The 19,222-nt window shown below is 32.3% G+C and overlaps 4 protein-coding genes across 4 annotated transcripts in view; 1 reads left to right on the top strand and 3 right to left on the bottom strand.

The window, feature by feature from the left end:
- LOC106115840 (uncharacterized) overlaps nt 1-2,152 on the bottom strand; it is a 122,126-nt gene extending 119,974 nt beyond the window's left edge. Inside the window, exon 1 of the mRNA XM_013309424.1 lies at nt 1,607-2,152. Within this exon, the coding sequence (XP_013164878.1) occupies nt 1,607-1,709 (103 nt within the window). The 5' untranslated portion in view covers nt 1,710-2,152. The remainder of the gene's footprint in view (nt 1-1,606) is intronic.
- Nucleotides 2,153-2,166: 14 nt separating this feature from the next.
- Nucleotides 2,167-4,151, bottom strand: LOC106115841 (putative malate dehydrogenase 1B). The gene is made up of 5 exons (XM_013309425.1): nt 3,950-4,151; nt 3,331-3,878; nt 2,781-3,252; nt 2,580-2,700; nt 2,167-2,487 (listed from the first exon to the last, which is right to left on the bottom strand). The coding sequence occupies exons 1-5, from the start codon at nt 4,085-4,087 to the stop codon at nt 2,186-2,188; spliced, it is 1,581 nt and encodes a 526-aa protein (XP_013164879.1). The 5' UTR covers nt 4,088-4,151; the 3' UTR covers nt 2,167-2,185.
- A 404-nt stretch (nt 4,152-4,555) lies between these two features.
- On the top strand, nt 4,556-6,440 carry Rpp30 (ribonuclease P protein subunit Rpp30). Its single transcript, XM_013309044.1, has one exon. The coding sequence runs from the start codon at nt 5,161-5,163 to the stop codon at nt 5,947-5,949; it is 789 nt and encodes a 262-aa protein (XP_013164498.1). The 5' UTR covers nt 4,556-5,160; the 3' UTR covers nt 5,950-6,440.
- Nucleotides 6,441-6,882: 442 nt separating this feature from the next.
- Nucleotides 6,883-19,222, bottom strand: part of lili (LMBR1-like protein lilipod) — a 27,559-nt gene continuing 15,219 nt past the window's right edge. Inside the window, exons 6-10 of the mRNA XM_013309521.1 lie at nt 14,796-14,983; nt 12,398-12,559; nt 11,584-11,815; nt 10,908-11,064; nt 6,883-7,517 (exon numbers count right to left, since the gene is read on the bottom strand). Coding sequence (XP_013164975.1) covers nt 7,373-7,517; nt 10,908-11,064; nt 11,584-11,815; nt 12,398-12,559; nt 14,796-14,983 — 884 coding nt within the window. The 3' untranslated portion in view covers nt 6,883-7,372. The remainder of the gene's footprint in view (nt 7,518-10,907; nt 11,065-11,583; nt 11,816-12,397; nt 12,560-14,795; nt 14,984-19,222) is intronic.

Raw genomic sequence — 19,222 nt, forward strand, 5'->3', positions numbered from 1 at the left:
TTGATGGAGCCAGTTACCTATAATTAAGTTATTAATATTTCATTTCTTGTAAATCTAACTTGGCTCCAAGTAATTAAAATAGATTACGTCATAAAAGGTGAACCGTGAGGAATACCTAAAGTTTAAGTAGATACTTTTTCTTTATTTTTAAAGTTTTAGACATTATTAGTTAGAATCCTTTGGCGCGAAAGACATGCTTTCGTTACAAAGTCCAGTGCCAGAATGAATAGTGTGGGGACGTAAACGTCGACATTTTAGTGAGGCTAGTGTTGAGTCAATACACTGGCTCATTTTCGGATTTTCTTCCTAACAATAGGGACTTTCGTTTTTTTTTTAATATCCCAGTCAGTCCCATCACTACTTAGAAAATTAGTTAGTACTTATGGTGTATGATGCCACAAAGAAGTGGTCCTATTTATTTCTACACCCCTATTTCATTGAAATAAGGCCCCTATACATATAATAATTAGCAAGCATTTGCAATCCTGCTCATTACCAAAATAAGCAACTGTTAGTAGCAATGTTTCAAGATTTTTTAATTATTGATTTTTTTATCTATAAATTTATATTTTTAATCTCATATCCATAGAAAGTAAATTCTTAAAACAAATGATTTTAATAGCACCATCTTTTAGTTATTGCTATCAACAGCACTGTCATGTCAACTTGAACACAAAGTTTTACCTGCATTCCGTGGCATAGTAGTTTAACAATGCTTTTCAAAAGTTTTTGTAGTACAAAACTATATTTAAAATGAAGATATTTTATATTTAAAATTTAACATCATACTTATATCAATCTTAACGATTTAACAAAACATTATACTTATAAATTTTATATTTAACTGTATAAAAGATAATATTTATAAAATAATAGGCACTGATGCAAAGAAAAGAGTATTATCTTAACAGATGTAACTCTTTCCTTAAGACAGGAATGTTAAAAAAAATTGGACTTAATATACCAATTTCAGAAAAACTATAAGTAATGTTTTTGTTTGTGGTATAAAAACAAACCATATCATAGCTCAACTCAACATCAATCTACGTTTCCTTTATTACAAAAAATAATAAATTGTTGAAGAAACTTAATATATATATATATATATATATATATATATATATATATATATATTTACAACAATTAAAAGTGATGTGATGAAGCAATCCGAGTTTAAAGCATTCAAAACATGCAAAGAAAGGATTAGATGCATGCAGATTACGATTAATTTGGAATTAACTTTTTTCCTAACAAACCATATTTTTATAGGCCAATTAAAATAAAAATAAACATTCATTGTTTGCAAATATATGTACAAAACAAATAAAAGTTAAAACTTTTTACATTTGTAATTAGAAAAACAAAATTGAAACTTAGTAATTTTATCATAAGTTTTAAAAAAAAGTATAAAGTTGTGTAAACTAAAACAAATTAACTTTATAAAAGTTGATACAACTTAAAAACATATTTAAAACAAATTTTTGACATAAAGTTGACTTTAGTCATTTGAAACTTTATTTTTAATACGGCCATAAAATGACTACAAGATGCAATGCAATGTTAACAAGCGGTGAGATGACAGCGGAGGCGGCAAGGTTCCTCTCACCTCGTAAGTTCAATGCTGGCTCCAGCGGCGTCGCCAACACGGCAGTCAGCTGCGCCACTGCCTGTACGACCCATAGCACACCCCACATGTCCCACAACCACATCACAACACTACACTATCTCATTGTTGGCACAACATTTACAAAACTTAACCAATGCGAACACCTAACTATGCTAATAACTCCTGTTGTTGGCACGATCATACTTTGGAAACAAACATTGCAATAAGGCTACTGGCTAACGTTCCCTATTCGCCTTATTACATTATTTAATATAAAAAGGTTCAGTATGACTGTCCGAATGTTATTAAAACAAAGACAGTAACTGCACGTCATAACATTTCGCAAAATGCGAAAACACACACAACATCCACTGCCGACGTCGCGGCGAATACTAGGGTTGTCCTGTATTGTATTTTAAAACGCCGTGAATGTGACATAAGTCAGTAGTGATGTGTTGGTTTTTGGTAGTAATTGGTAGTAATATTCACCAAATATTTAGTAATCTTACATTTGGAAACAAACATTAGTAGCAAGCAGTAGTAAGTAGAATCTGTTCCACGTTGCCAACAATTTCAATTTTACTCTGTAAAAATTATTGACTTTTGGACCTTATCTTCTTGAACTTTTATCTTCTCTTCATGTTTTTCTTGTTCCAAACCAATTAATTTATTTTGTTTAGGACATGTGCAAGGAAAATAAGAATTAATTTTTGGTAATTCCGATTTCTTTAGATATATAATTTTTTTGGCTATTTCTTCCAGATATAAAATATTTATGTGCGGGTCTATTGGCATTAGATAATCAACCGCTGGTTGCCAAAACCCACCGGTGAATTTCACCGGTTGGGAAAAAACCCCGTCAAAGGATAACCCAAAAGATCCTGGAATATTTGAAATTTCGATTAATTTTCTAGATTTTAACGGAGTGTTTTGAGTTAATTGCCACTCAAGTTATATTAACATGTGGACATACCATTGCATACTACCCCCAAAGAAAGAATGTCATCCGAATTTGGACCAGAGAGCCATACTTGAACAAATTTCAGTAATGATATAGCTTTATTAATCGATAACTCTTCGTTATTAGCTTTTTTCTGAAATATAAAAACAAGTTTTTTTTTTGTTTAGCGTGATACGAAAATGGATAACAAAAATCAAAAGTTTCATTACATACTTTGGCTTCCAACAACTTCGTCCATAAATTTTCTTTAAAATGCAATAGATAATCCAGCGTTCTAAATTCGGGAGTTAGAACTCCAACACACAACGAAGATTTCCTAACTTTGACATATCTATTATATGGTTGAAAAACATTATACTTATGAATAGTATTTCGAATATCTACAAGATGGTTTATTCCTACGAATCCCCAAACGGGCGGACAAAACATGTTTTTCATCTCTACTTCAGCTACTTCTGCAGCAATGGGTGCTAATTCTAAGCCCAAATCCGAAGTTACCACGACAATATTTTTTTTATTAATACTTGTTAGTACTTTCGTCAGTATAGTAGCATTGTAACAAGCTGGTCCTAGATTGGGTAACACTATATACATATTTCGAGAGGCAGAAGCATTTATCATCGGTGCTAATTTTTTAAGACAGCGGGCATTCAGAGCGAGCCAATCTCCAATAGATAAATCAAGACTGTAAAGAGAAAATTGCTAGTCCTTTATAGTATTTCATTTATACAAGAAATCATAATTTACAAGTGAATATTCTTACCTAAACGGTACGTAATCCATTATAATTAATAAATCGCAACTTGCAAGTGCCATGCCCATTTTGTTTGTGTATTTTACGACTTTACCAGGATAATTATTACCCACATAGCTGCATTCAGTTTCCACATATTCCAAAAAAGTTTGGGAATATTCCTTGTCATAAATAAAAATTTTTGCAATACTCTTGTGCCCAAGAGACATATCTAATAGACCAGATATTATGTACATAGTTAGTGGATGACTTGCTCCCGAAATACAAACAGTTATATTTTTTGCATAGTCTTCTGTAGATCCTTTAGATTCTTGATCATCAATGTTACCTTCTTTTCTTAATTTCTTCTTAAATTGATTAAAATTATCTATAAGACCTTCAAATCTTTCGCAGGAAATATACGTTTCAAATTTATAATATGAATAACAATAATCTAAAAACTCTGAAGCACCTCCTATGTAAAATGGTTTGCTCCCTTCGATTAATAACTCTTTCCAAATTAAAGGAGACTCGTTGTGATGCCATTTATTTCTAAGGTTTATTTTACAAAGCCAAGTCTGAAATATATATTTTAATGATAGAGAATATAAGACGCAATGATAAAGTCTGAAATATAGATAACTTTTACCTTCCACTCTAACACAGACTTCTCTATTATTCTATAACAAAAATTAGGTAGATTTTGGGATAGATAGTCAGCAATTGCACATATTTTCGCAAAGGACTCGCATTGAGATTCTCCCGATATTATTATTTGCACTCCCATATTTTAGCAATGTTCATCAACACGTAAAATAAAAGTAGGACATTAAATTTGACATAATATGACATAAAATAAAGTTTTTAAATTAAGAAAAGCAAAATCAAAACTAATCAAAAACTTTAATTTAAAGCTTGTCCCACTGATCTCTGCTAACGGATAGGCTTGGAAATGACCACTTTTACGTTATTCCTGCTTAAACGCGCCTGTTGAACTTCCTGACAGTTAATTCTATCTCTATTATTAGTTTGAATCTTTACCACCTCTACCAGCCGCAACAAACAGTGTTAAAATGGCAATGATCAAATAGGCACAAAACACCAAATCAAAGGCCTGACCAAAAATCAATTTCCCTATCATGAGGGCGCCACAATCTTCATCGATATTGCAACACTTTTCATCAATGTCAATATATCTGACGAACAAATGTCATTTAAAAATTTAATCCAATATTAAACTTAAAATCTATTTTATTTACCATATATCAAATTAGCACAAACTCAAAAATTGCACCGTGATTATAATAAAACACTTTGATAACAACGTCAATGCCATGGAAACGAATATTTCTAATCAAATTGCTGTTACAAGAAATGACTCACATACATTTTGCGTAATAAGGCGAGGTTTTTACATATTTATGCCAGTTATTACTTAATCTTAGTAAAGTACTTTGGAGGAGAAAAGTAACTTTAACTTGAATATTTAATCGGAAAATGACAAATGATACCATTATCAAATTGAAGATGTCAGTTTACATTCATGCACTGGTTTTGATAACAAATGTCAATTTATGATTAATGTGAGCTTCACGATGTCAAAGTCAGATGTCAATTTCATCTCGAACTCGATTTGCGATTTTGTGATTACTGCGAAGTAGATATTTCAAACAAAACAACTTAAATATAAAAGTTGTATATGTGTGTCTGCGTAAAGTCTTAATGTGCGAAAAAAATAGTAGTGACCACACATAACGTTTATATTTCCTTTAAGATACTGAATAAGGTTATGTTTATAACATAGCTTATCGATCGACCAGTGTTTTTAACTTAGTACATTGTATTACATTGTATCCAGAAATGGCGCACAAAAATTGGGGATTTTGTGATTTATCAGTCAGCAGGGATTGCGACATAACTAAAATATATTGTTTGCAGAAATTAGGGCTTAATACAGTTGCTATAAATACACACGTAGAAGAAATAGGCGATGAGCCGAAAAAGAAAAAACGGAAAGGGGAAACAAAGGAGAAAAAAGATTTTGTGCCAGATCCTGTAGACATTCCAAAAGATTTAAACAAAGGTGAAATTAACATTCTTCAGAGAGTGACAATAGATTTTTCAGAATCTAGCATTAGCCATAAGTTCAATCACTCTGAGAATATAAGGAAATACGATATAATAGCTGTTGTTCCTAAAACATTACAAGCATTTCAATATGCATGCTCCAGTCTAGATGTTGATATTATCACATTTGACCCTCAGATTCGTCTGTCTTACAAAGTCAGCCGTAAACTATACAATCAAGCAGTAGAAAGAGGTTTGTTCTTTGAACTTATGTATAGTCCAGCAATAAAAGATTCTACTGCTAGAAAAAATATAATAAGCATGGCTCACACTTACTTTGCTGTTGGAAAGTCAAATAACATTGTTATCACAAGTGGAGCAGATAATTACAACTTAATCAGAGGTGTGCATGATGTTATTAACCTCGGCTTTATATTAGGCATGAATAGCAATCAGAGTTTGGACTCTATTCGAAATAATGCTCGCCGACTTATCATTAAAGCTGAAGGGAGAAAAAGTGGCAAGCATTATATGTTAGTAACACCGGGTAAAAAAGAAAAAAATAAAACAGTGAAAGAGTAATTGAGTGGTTTTATTTAATAATTTGTAAATTTAAAAATAAGAAATAACATAAACAAATCAACATTAGCATAAAATGTAATGTTGGAGCCATTTCACTTTATGCAATTATTTCATGTTTTTTAAAAACTGTTGCATCATTTTGTATACTGAAAACACTCCATACTTTATAACCAAAGACATTGAACATATATATCAATAGAAAGGACATTACAAACCAAACCATACTCTTAAAAAGATATACTACTAGTACATTTTTTGTTAGAGATATCTGTACCAATGTTTATCTGTGGTTTATTAATATTATCGATTGCTAGTAATGTCCACTCTATAGCTTGTATTCTCGAATCTCTTTGTTTATAACTTATTCTATTCGTAAATTGTATATTTTTAAGATTTGTTTTGTTAAATAATGATGATAAATAAAATTGTATCTTACATATTTATCACAGTTTAAGACCAAATTGAAATAAACTTTTTTATTATAAATAATATATTAAGATGTATTATTTTCACTCATGTATGCTAAAATTATTTTAAATAAACATAGAATAAGTCAAAGAAATAGGAACCATAACATCGAGTCTTTGTAGTAACTTAATATTATTGATAATATGAATAATTTTTGTAGAGACTTCAAAATTGTAATCATAATACATTTCATGTAATCATCTATACAATAAAACTTACTTTAAAGCTCAAATTTGTTAGCATTTCATCATTTCATAACCCATTGGAAAATTAACACTTACGCTGACATCACAATTTGAGCAGCAAATTCTTTGGTTGTTTAGTTTGCTACTTGCTTATTTTTTCTGTTTTTTTTTATTTATTCTCTTTTAGCACTTTGCTATTATTTTTACTGTCCATTTGAATACTATTAAATTAAGTTTTCAAGTAAAATTAAATAAATATAACTCTATATTTTTTTGTTATCGATTTTAATCACCGATAATTTTATATTACAAGTGTTTTACAATTTAAGACCAAGGATATTAAAGTACTGTAGAAAAAACAAATATTTAGATCTTGTGGTAACACAGCCTTAAATGAGTACAAGTCAATGAGGGGTAGTCAAAGATAAACAATTGTGTTAACTGAAATTTCATTTGTTTTGGATTATTCGATCATTTGCAACAGATAATATAACTTATTAACTTTATTTATAATTTTCTTCATTGTATTATATTTAAACAGATTTTTATTTCAAATTATTTTAAATCTTTGCATATAACTGTATGAAGGATTTAAAGTATCACATTTTTGCAAATTACGCATACTTGACATAAACGAAGAGAGTCACATCAAAAAAATTAAACCCTGCATTTGATTTTTTATAGACATCTTAATGAAGAATAATTTTATACGCTTATTTTTTTATTTTCACACCATTAGATTTTTTTTAATCCAAATGTTTTATTTTTTTCTACTCCGTTTTAAGATGTTCAACGTTTTGAGTTATCTCATCCTTGTTTACCATAGTCCTCTCAACCGATGAACGCGCAGATAAAGAAGACTTAATGACAGCAGATTCTTCGGGTAATGTAAATATATCAGCAAACCATTTAAACCTGTATGGACAAAATTATAATAAGCAAATAGTTAACACGTTCAATGCCACTGACTTGCTCTCTTCTCTTTAGTGCTTAGAAAATTTAGTGGCATTGAACGTGTTAATATGAAGATTTCATGCGTCACGCACTAACTCTGATGGGTGTGCAGGGATCATATGATGCCATAGCACACCATCGCTTCCTCCATATTCATACAGCATACTTTGGTTTTTTACCAAGAATTTAATTAGGGGAAATTTGAAAAAAAAATGTATTTCCTGTAAATCTTAGACTTTTCTTTTTCTGAGTGCTAGATGTAAGATTAGGAAATGGCATAATGATTTGTTTTAAGTAAACCAAATATTTTTTTTTTAGAATTTTTTCGGATTTTTCGTACTTTTTGTACTAAGTCTTAGTAATTATTATTATCTTATTTTCCAAAGATATTTAAACTTGGTCTTTGAAAATATTATATTTATATTTTTATCATTTTTGATGACAAATACATTTTAACCTAACGAGACTGAACAAAAAAGTTAAACTCGTCTCACATAATTAAACCGATGTAGGTAGACATTGACTATGGCCTAATGACCCTTAACTTAGGGTAGGCTCCGAGCCTCTCGGTGGGGACATATAGTGAGCTGATGATCTAGGTAGACATATTTTTTATGAATTAAACGTAAATTGTATTTCAGACGTTAGTAGGAACAACACAAGCGATTATTGACAATATGAGTGCAATCAAAGCGGTTGTATAACGATTAGGTTGTAGGCGAAGTTTCGTTAACTTGCAAGATGAAAACCGTTCAAATGTAATCTAGTTCATTTCACCAATAATTTTACATTATCACTTCCATTTGAAGACTTGGAACATATTTTTTGTCTATTTTATATTTAATAATACGTAATGACAAGGATAAATTAAAAGAACAACATCGATTTTTATATTATATTATTTTCAAATGCAATCTCAATGTTTGGTACATATTACAAAATGTAAAAAAAATCACACTATGATACATTAGATTAAAATAAATGATACACACGGTGCTTAAAAACTCTCTAACCGTAGTTTTCACTGTCGTTATGTACAAAAAATATATTTGCCTTTGTTTTTTTTGTACATGTATCAGCAGTGGAAACTTACCGTTACATTTACCAGCTAAGTACCCTAATAACATAAGTCATCTGGCAGAATTATTTAATCTGGTGCGATCTATTGGTAGCACCAAAATTTTATTGTAAAGCATTTTATTAAATTACGATAATAATTAGTAAATTAAAAAAAAACTTTATATATTTTACAAAAAAATACTATTGATGAAAACAAACATGACATAATAATTTATACAGAATTAAAATGTCACAAGATTAATTTAAAAACTTTGCTATGATAATTAATTTAATAATGCGATAATTCTAACATTATTCACATTCATTTATTTTTAATTAAAATACGCTACGAGTAAATAATATGCATCTATTATCAGAACAAGATTATACAAGAAGCAAAAACCAATATTGTTTATGGTACCCACAGACTAAAATTACTATCTATACATTTTCTACATCTTAAACGCTATCTGACTTGTAAAATCTGGCTTCTAGATTAAATATGGCAGTGTCAAATTACCGTAGTTTCGGAGCGCAAAACACAAACGGCGAATTTACGCTTTTGGCATTTTTTTTTGTTAACAGTTGAATTTGAATTGATTCGTTATAGAAATAAATTGAAAACAATCGCTTAGCCAAATATTCGCTACAAATTGACATTTAAAGGTTAATAAAATTCGCAATGTCAAGATGCAAAGCGCTTTCAAAAACTCAGTACGTGATTACGTAAAAAATTTTAAGTTTCAAAAAAAAATTATGAAAATCCTATTGCTTTGTTACGAATATATCTCGATTCCATATAGCAAATAATAACAGGTTTTAAAAAAATACATTTTCAGTTTGTTCATTTGCAATATTTACGCCATCTGTGTGTCGCGTTCCTTTTTATTTACTATACAAATATGTCGCAGAAACTGTCTAAATGAATTTAATTATCTCGTAAAATGATTACAAACAGAGCTTTCCTAACACAGGATAATAATACTCTTATTTTTAAATTGGCTTTCATAAAATCTATCATATGCCACGATAACTATTTATCAACGTACTTCACGTGGTAAAATTAACGCATTGAGTTTATGTTAAATTATATTTAGCGACAAAATGAGAAAGCGCACACATGATGCTAAAATGTAAATGTGCGTTAGGGATGACATGAGGTTTTAATACTAGTCTATGAATAAGTCTTCAGCAACCATAGAGTTTTATTTTTTTCAACCATAGTGTTTTCTTTTTTTCTCAATTTTATTATGGATTACAAAAGAATGGACTCTATGTTTACTGCAGATCTAAAGATGACATTGAGCAAAAAGATAAAACAATAACAGTCTTTAATTGTCTTTTCTAATTAAATATAAAGTTTACGATCGTGTTACCTTAAAAGGTGATCATGGTGGTAAGATTCAAAGGAATTGTTTTATAATTTTAACAAACACAATAAATGCAGAATTCATTGTAGTTAAAATTACTTCAAGTGATTTATAATATTCTACACGAAGATTAATCACCAAAACAACTTAATAACTTGACTACATTTAAAATAATAGCTTTATACATGAAATTTACTACTGGGCTTACTTAATTACACCATAACTTAGTCGATACTAAATACATAGATCATGGCATTTCAATTATTAAATTCATTTTTTTTTCACTAAACCAATCAATAACAAATCATACGTAAAAATAAATAATCTCACGTTCATACAAATTAACCGATACTAGTTAACAAATTCAGTCTCATTGGTTAAAACATAATCGTAATTCGTTTTAATACGCGCACGTTTCTTTCCTCAAGAACTTTCTAGGCGTGTTGAAATGTCAATTGATAATTTACAGATCACATAATAAATTTTACCATTTTTTTTAAATTTTAAAAACAATTAATGTCAAACTCATTTCACAAAACATTATTTTACAAAATAAATAGAACTTATTATTAATTAAAATAGGATAAATTCTGTATTTCAATACTTACACATAAACATTCGACATTTTATTTCTCTTTTAGGAATAACAAATTGTGATGCTTTTAAAACGCTAAAATAGCATAATTTATGAGACTTTTCATTTTAAGTCAAATCATTAAAAACTGCTGCTATTGTATAATACATACATCGAAATTTGAAACTACTAAAATAAAAGTTACTAATAGCACATTACACTTAAGACTGGCAACACTAATGCTTACGTCAGATTCGAGTTGTATTCCGCGGGTGACGTGTGACAGCTGTCAGTCAGTTGTTGAGGAAAGAGACGCAGTGAGCGACGGTGTTGACGTTTTCCACCAACCTGTTGTAGAGCTCGCGGCGCACGCTGGCGGTGAACTTGCGCACGAGGCAGAGCGTGACCGTGCCCGCGAACAGCGCGTTGTACAACATCACCAGCTTGAAGTTACCCAGCCATTTAATGCGACCGAACTCGCCTAGCAAATCGAAGTTTGTTATACCTACAACAAGAAAACATAGACTTATTAGTAATGCTAAAAATTGTTAAAGAACTTTTAATAATTCGAATATTTTTTTATATGCCCTATAATCCCGTCAAAGTCATTCCAGTTGATCCCAAGAATACCAACTACACTAAAACATCATGTATACGTAATTATTTTTTAATATTATGTAGAGACACTCCAATTTATTAATATGTATAGATTGAACTGATATATAAACACGGCTAAACACTCACATATATACGTCCGGTGGCGGCACCGACTAGTTTCGAGCCCATCGGGGGCCCTTCATCAGGATGAGTGGCACTGGTATTATTTCGCGGACGCGGCCCATCGCTCACTCAGTGAGCTCGAAACTAGTCGGTGCCGCCACCGGACGTATATACGTGAGAGTTTAGCCGTGTTTATATATCAGTTTAGTATAATGTCTCACGAAAGTTTGAATAATTTAATGTATAGATTGATAATGAATAAAGTGCATTTATATGAGATTAAGGGAGAATTTTGATATGTTACCGAGTATTTTAACGAGTAGCGGCTGCGCGGTAGAGTAGACAACGAGCACTGCGCAGGCGCCGATGATCTTCCTGAGAGGCGTGCGTCGCGCGCGTGGTGAGAGGCGCAGCGCGGCCATAGGGCCCGCCAGACCCGTCAGGGAGGCCGCGTGCAGGTACAGAATGAGGAACGCTTCCAATGTCGCACCCGCCCAGCCCAGCTTCGACAGCGAAGCTATGCCAAGCGTGAATTGCTGACGATACAACAATTTATAATGTTATCACAAAATAACCCAATTTATATTAAAAATAAAAAAACTTTAACAACACAAATAATGAGTTGTATTTGTTAAAAAAAAGTTATAACCGCGAAATTACGTAATCGAATCGAAAGGGCAATGACCTGAAAAGCAACGACCTTACCAAAGACTGACAAACATAAGTAGATTTATGTTTTCGTTTCTTTTGTCAAGGTATGTGTCAAAGTCTTTCATCCCTTCTCACTTTCCTACTAGTATATGGTGGCAACACATTTACAACTCATCTAAAATTTTACGATTGTCTATGGATAACTATGGTCAGCGTGTTATTAGCCGTGTGTAAATCACCTGTTAACCGCTCTAAACTTCAGCTCACATAAACTTAAACCGTTGATCTGCAGTTCAACTACTAAATTGGCATGTTACAGCTCGATACATACATCATAACTAAAGTACAAATTGAATTGAGCGAACCGGTTCACTGATCTGCTAAACTCACGACTCATCGTGAGCTCCAGGTCATAAATTTTATTTGATTTTAATGTTTACTTGTTAGTTATCTTCGAGGCTACATACCCGTGTGCTGAGCGGCAGTGCTTTAATGCCGATGAGCAGCTCGAGTGCATTTTGCAGCACCATGAGCACGGTGATGGCGGTCAGCGCCAGCAGCAGCAGCATGGCCAATGGGTACACCACGTTGCGCTGCAGCGACGACGTCTTACGTTGCTTCTCAACCTCCTGTAATTGCACATGGTTCTATTTGTAACAACTAGCTGTAATAAAGTAGATTCAATATGCGAGAAGGAAGGATTTATTGGTGTTTTCCAATGCAAAATCTTATTTTTTTAATCAACTAGCTATCGTCTGCGACTCTTTACGCTGTATTAAAAATGCATTTGTGTTCCACATCTATGTCAAATTTCATCGAGATCCGTTGAGCCGTTTTGAACAACATAACTTTATAATAAACATTCGCAGTCAGCATCAGTAAGATAGTAGATTTTAGATAGAATTGTGGGTCCAACAGGTACATTGCCGTCGACTTCCGAGTTTATTTTAATAGAGAAAAATTCAAATGACAATGGACGTCTTAAAAGAGGATAGTTTTTATTAATGCCGAGACCATAGATTTTTTCGAGACGTATTATATAACTGTTATTTCAAATACTATACTAATATTATGGTAAGAAATATATGACGTAAGTGGTCTCCCACGAGCCAGTTAGTATGACTAATTGATAACATGGTAGATGATATTGTGATAACAATAGAAGTTAATCACGAATGAAGCTGATCAAATAGCATCAAACCATAACATAATTCATTATTGTTTTGTTTCAATAATATTAGTATTCTTTGCGTTTGTATAGTATTGAACGTGTTTCATCTCGAATTACATAAATTGTGAAAAATCCATCGAAATTTCATCATTCATATTAACCGTGGATAGCATTATGCAATAATAATTAAATATATTAAAACAGTGTTTTTTATCTCATGCATACAAAAAATATGCATAAGTATTCGTTCGGCATTAAGAACTGTATTTCATGGCCTTCGGTCTGTTTCAAAATTGGAGATAACAGTATGCTTTTACATAATCAAATCAATTACAGAATAGGGTTTGAAAAAAAAATCGGTTACATGTTAATGGTAACAATGAGTATTTTATCACAACTATTTCGTCATAATGTAAGGGCGCTTATAATATGATTGTTCAAAACACATGCGTTACCCCTACCTGTTATCAACAGCAATTGTTTTATGTTTTTTAGATCGTGACAAAATTATCTTCACACTCGATTGAAAATAATGTAAGACACAACCTGCTTTGTACATTAATTCGAGGACGTTTTTGCTGTACGATATTTCAGACTTAATGGGAAGCGAATTTAATTCTTTAACTGTGCCTAATAAACTTATAGGCACGAATATAAACACGGGAAATGGGAATTTAAGTTATATTTAAGTGTAAAACATATTCTTTCATAACTAAGTTGACGTTCATAATATCAATAACCGGCGGTCAAAAGATTAATAAACGTGTTGAAGTAAACGGTATTTTTGGAGTAGTAATACAATTTAAGGTTAATTCAACTTCTTTATCGGTCAAAGTATATTAGTACCGGTTACCGTGTATATCCCAAAATACAAACATCAAGTAATAAAAATATAAATGAGACCTGTTTAAACACTTGATCAGGAAGGTGTTGTTCATTTTAAACAAGAATAATTTGGTGCCTCGGCTTTTTCTGAATTCAGGGGTTCATCAACCCAAAGACGAATAGAATTAATTCCCAGGTGTACAGAGCAACACATAAAATGTTTTAAATTATAGAGAGAAAAAATTTTCTTAACCATAATTTCTTTAAAACACCAACTTACACTGAGTTAACTAATATTAGTTTAACCACGACATCCCTGTCTTTCATCTTTACAAAACAGAGATAACAATATGTTTTAAACGTGGATTTTGGTCTTAGAAACCCACGGTTAATAACATTACTTCCATCTTGTATTAGCTTTTGATTTTTACTAGTCTACCGACAAACAACATGATGACCAATCAAACAATTCACAGTCAACAATATAAAATTTGTATGATAAAACAACTCCGTCTAAAAGGGGACCCTTGAACTAAATTGGTATGTGGAGCAAATAGTCGTCATCCGTTTGTTTGCACAACTAGTACTAACATATAGTAAATATCACAGCCAAGATTCTCAATAAAGCCTTTGACTGTTCTACGCCTTGATGTAAAACATAGAAACTGCAAACTAATCACCTATAGAAAAAATCCATTGAAGAATATAGAGTTATGAGGGATGTCTTGGACGGAGCGAAGTGGAAGAGACGGTTTGGGAAAGCTGAACGCACCACCTTGTGTGATGCAAGCTAGGCAGAGTGAGAGAGAGAGAAAGAGAGACAAAGAGAGAGAGAGAAAGAGAGAGAGAGTTAATAAAGTCTTACTAACCTTTCTCATGGCTACGATCCTCTCCAGCCTTTCATTAAGGCCAGCTTGTAGGGCACCATTCCGCAGCCTGAGCAGTGGCGTCGCTTTACAATGTTGGTCAGTCACATCCTTAGCGCGGGCGGCGTTGACAGGCGCGGATATATCTCCGTGGTCAACGTACATCGGCTCAGGAGATATGTAGCCAGCACCTAATGAGTAAAAAAAAAACAATTATTCTGGGTGTACATAAAGCATTATTGGAAATGCATTCTGGAGCCTACCTTATACGTACTTCATATCATACATGAAATTCAATGTTAATCGTATAAATAGGTATGTAAATATAAAAAAAATAGTTCAAAGTACGAAGAATAGATTTTATTACACCAAAGGCATGTTATTAACGTAACATTACAGAAAACGTTATAAGTAACCGGTCTATAATAATTTGTAATAACTAATGACCAATGAAGTCGGTGGTCACAATATTATCACACGTGTCAGAGCTTCTCTATTTAAATCTTTGAAATACACTACTAGATTTCATCTAATAGGAACCAATTCTGAAATTTCTTGAGAAAGGTTTAATGGCAATCTACACTTTAAAAGAATGTCATTAACTTAGGTTTTTTTCTATATAATAAGAACAGTACACTATAAGCTATAGCTTACTTAAACTGAATATTCTCATAAGCCTATTCACATTTTTTATATATTTTTTTTTCTAGTTTTCTCTTCCGCTCATGATTTATCATTTTCTTAATGTAGCTAACATATTATTTTTTTATGAAATAATACATACATATATAGGATTGAGCAAACCCTGACGTTATCTTTGGACATGGCTTTATGTACTCGTACCTGAGGAACAACGTCAACGCGCGGTCGTGCATTGACCTTAGGAATGTGCACGACGCATCCACTAATTACGATAATGTATCCTTCATTACTTAACTCAAATTGTATTATAACTTATTACTATACTTTTTTAAAACTCATTCCCGATAGAAAAAGTAGGCGACGCGGCTCGCCACCCGCAACGTTCGGTCGCCCGAAAAAGCGAAAATTGCGAAAGTTCGTTATGGGCACGCCAAATGAAAATCCGTTGTCTCTGCCTACTCCGCTGTGTGATAGACGTGAGTTTACAATAATGTGTATTTCTTCAAAGTACTTTAATAAGTATGTTACCTTTCAAGTGACATTTTGTACATAAAAAACAATGGAAGTTTGAATGTCAAATCTTGAACAAACATTTCATCGTATTTAACTTCCGTACAGTAAATGGTACGCAAATAGAGAATAGAATACACGCTCAGTTAACACGGTAATCGCAAACAATAAGATTGTTTGTGCTCCGGCATTGTTCAATGACATGGCTACATCCTTAGAACACATTACGTGATTTGTTTAAATTCATTGATACCAACCTATTGTATGGTATGCATATACCTGTACCAAATTATTATACGAAATATAAATCGATAGGAAAATCAAACAATAAGAAAATATTTTTAAAAACTTCCGTTGCTTTATTCATATTACCACAAATTTCCCACAACTTTTGCTTAAAAACGTAATATTTATCATTTTCTTCATAAGCAAAATTTCAAAAGTTACTGGTCATACGATGCTCTGATTATAATTTACACTAAAAAGAAGAAAAAATAAACGCTAGTCGATTTTTTCCAGTCACGATTGAGCTATGACGGAGTACTCATTCATTGTAGGTCAAAACACAAAGATGTTCCAATTAAGTAACAATTACTTTTAATTAAGCGCCTTCTTCTAAATGGTGTAAAATTTAAATAACAATCCTATTGGATTACTAACAAAAGTATTACTAATAGAGATGAGTGGTTAAGAGTAAAATATGAATTCAAAAACCTCAATACAATATAGTCTGACCGATAGCATACTGCGCCACAATGTCCCTTGCAATATTTGTCGTGTGGCTATAAAAAGCAATGACCTACAAACGAGATGGAAGTGATAAGATGCAAAGACAATATTTACATATCATATTTAACATTAATCTTCATTAAACATGAACGAGAATCTGTCTGTGTAGCATTGGACTTTATTATTACGACAATAAAATAAATTATTTGAAGTCAAATTAACTGGGATATGGGATGTGGTTTTAATTTACAAATAAAATGTAAAGAGTAATTTTACAACAAAGATAAACATAACAATTACAGTTCAAAATGTATTAACTAGCAATAGTACTTTTGAGGCTAAAAGCCTCGTATACACACAGATGTAAAAGCTTTAATTAAGCTTTGTTTAATTTAAAAAGTTTAAGCCGTTTGATCGTAGGTTTAATATAAACAGTCTAGTTCACTCATTCGCTCATTAATTTGTCAGCCCTTCACAATGTAAACAAAATGCCGCTACATCGCACTTGTTCCGTACAGAAGGTCAAGGTATCGTTCATCATTATCAGCCAGTAAGTACATTCGAACTGCGTGCCTTCAACCACAACAGAAATCTCAGACAATGCATCTATATATAGAATTGTTAAATTTATTCGTTTTAAGAAAACTAAAATAGTGTGGGAGTCACAGCCGGAAAATACTTTTTCAAATAAAACATAGTCTTCTTTAACTCATATATTTCCTTTAGAATTGTAAACAACAACTTTTTCAAAAACACCGCTGTTACATTGTCATTTTTATTCCCCGAATGTCAGAAAAACATGGCCGTCATTCAGACGAGCAATTACAACACTTTTAATTTACGATAACGAAATACCGTCAGATAATTAACATGATAAGTTGAATACTTCTATTTTATATTTGAGAATCAAATATTTAAATAATCTTTTGGATCGTAATACAAATGATTAATGTTGTTATATTAAATAAACAAAAGTGTTATTGACTTATAGCATAGACTAAATAACGTTTTACGTTAAGGAATTACAGAATATATGAAATGGCTTACAGCTCGGCCTTCCTGCTAAAAGCGAGTCCCTTCGCTTGTAGTTATTAAACACTTGTTGAATATACATATAGAATACATCGTTCGATCACAATCGTTTACTGTTTTAACATAAACTTATAAAACTATTAGTTATTTTAATTAAACTAGACTAATAGGTTACCAATTAAATATGAAATTATAAATCGAACAGTAACTTTATAAATTTGAACATTGGCTTTGTACTAGGTCGACCTATATAAATAGGTTAGATCTTTATTTTCATTATTCATCTCCTTCCTCTTTACTATGATCATCTTGAACAATTCAATAAATCCGGTTATTTATGAATGTTGTGAACATCTAATTAAATCTGAATCTTAAAGCATTGCCTTAATCGTCTTCGACTTTTCATCGGATAACTGGACAGAGGTGATCCATTCTTGTTTCCCATCCTCGACAGCCAAGACATAAACACACGTATGGAATTCAAGTTCAACTTTCTCAACTGGGTCGCGGCTAAGTGCACCCACATGCGACCTGGTCTCTGACACATTCGAACGAACGCCAGCTAATTCGCCCTTACGCACCACCGTAGAATTGTGCTCCGGCGGTCATTCAGTCAACATTTCCTTCCACGTTTGAGAAACAGGGCTCCACTGCCACGCAATGATTATTCTTTTATTCCTTTTTAAAAGATTACTTTACTGATCTTCTAATAAAACCTAATATTTAATTAATCTTCCAAAGTATCCAGTGGTCAAGATATCCATCCAGTTCGCGCTGGTTTATAGGTTTAAAAAAAAACTCTGATACAGCCTCGGTTCCATGGTAACCAGAATGAACTCCGCTTGTACTCGTAGTCAAAAAAATAAACAGCGTAGAGGAAAAAAAACGACAATTCCTCCGCCACTAAGCCGCTCCAGAACCTTACCAACCACTGCAACTCCTCAGTTACATCCATAGTAGCGATAACGAAACATCCACACCAAATCTTGGCTTCGAACAGTATTCCATCAATAGTCTGCTGAAAACGACGTTCGACGACACGCTCACCAACACGAACGGGATTCGATCGTATTTAAACTGATCAATGAACGCTTCCATAGCACGACTCTTCAGTTATTGATACCTGGCAAAACTAGAGACCAGATCCAGACAAGTGAAAACCTTGATGGCCGAAAACCGGTACAATTGGTCTTCAATTCGGAGGAGAGTACAGCGCACTATCCTGGTCCTGCAATCCATAGCGCGGCGGTCCACACATATCCGTTCATTGACCTTTTTTTCTTGATCCAAAATGGAAGCATATTTTTCAGCAAAGAACGAACCGGAACCTGGATAATCACCTCCACTAAACTTATGAAACCTGGGAATGCAGCTGAGAAGCAACTCTTTTTTTCAACTCTCTTGTTCTTCAGTTCTTAAATTATTCTACAGTTTAAAATTGTGATTCAGGCATACAATAAAGGGTGACGATTTCCATATAAGTCAGAACCAAAAGAAGGTAAGTGACTGCAGAGCAC

The sequence above is a fragment of the Papilio xuthus genome, unplaced genomic scaffold (assembly GCF_000836235.2).
Source record: "Papilio xuthus unplaced genomic scaffold, Pxut_1.1 DF827777.1, whole genome shotgun sequence".
NCBI classification, from domain to species: domain Eukaryota; kingdom Metazoa; phylum Arthropoda; class Insecta; order Lepidoptera; family Papilionidae; genus Papilio; species Papilio xuthus.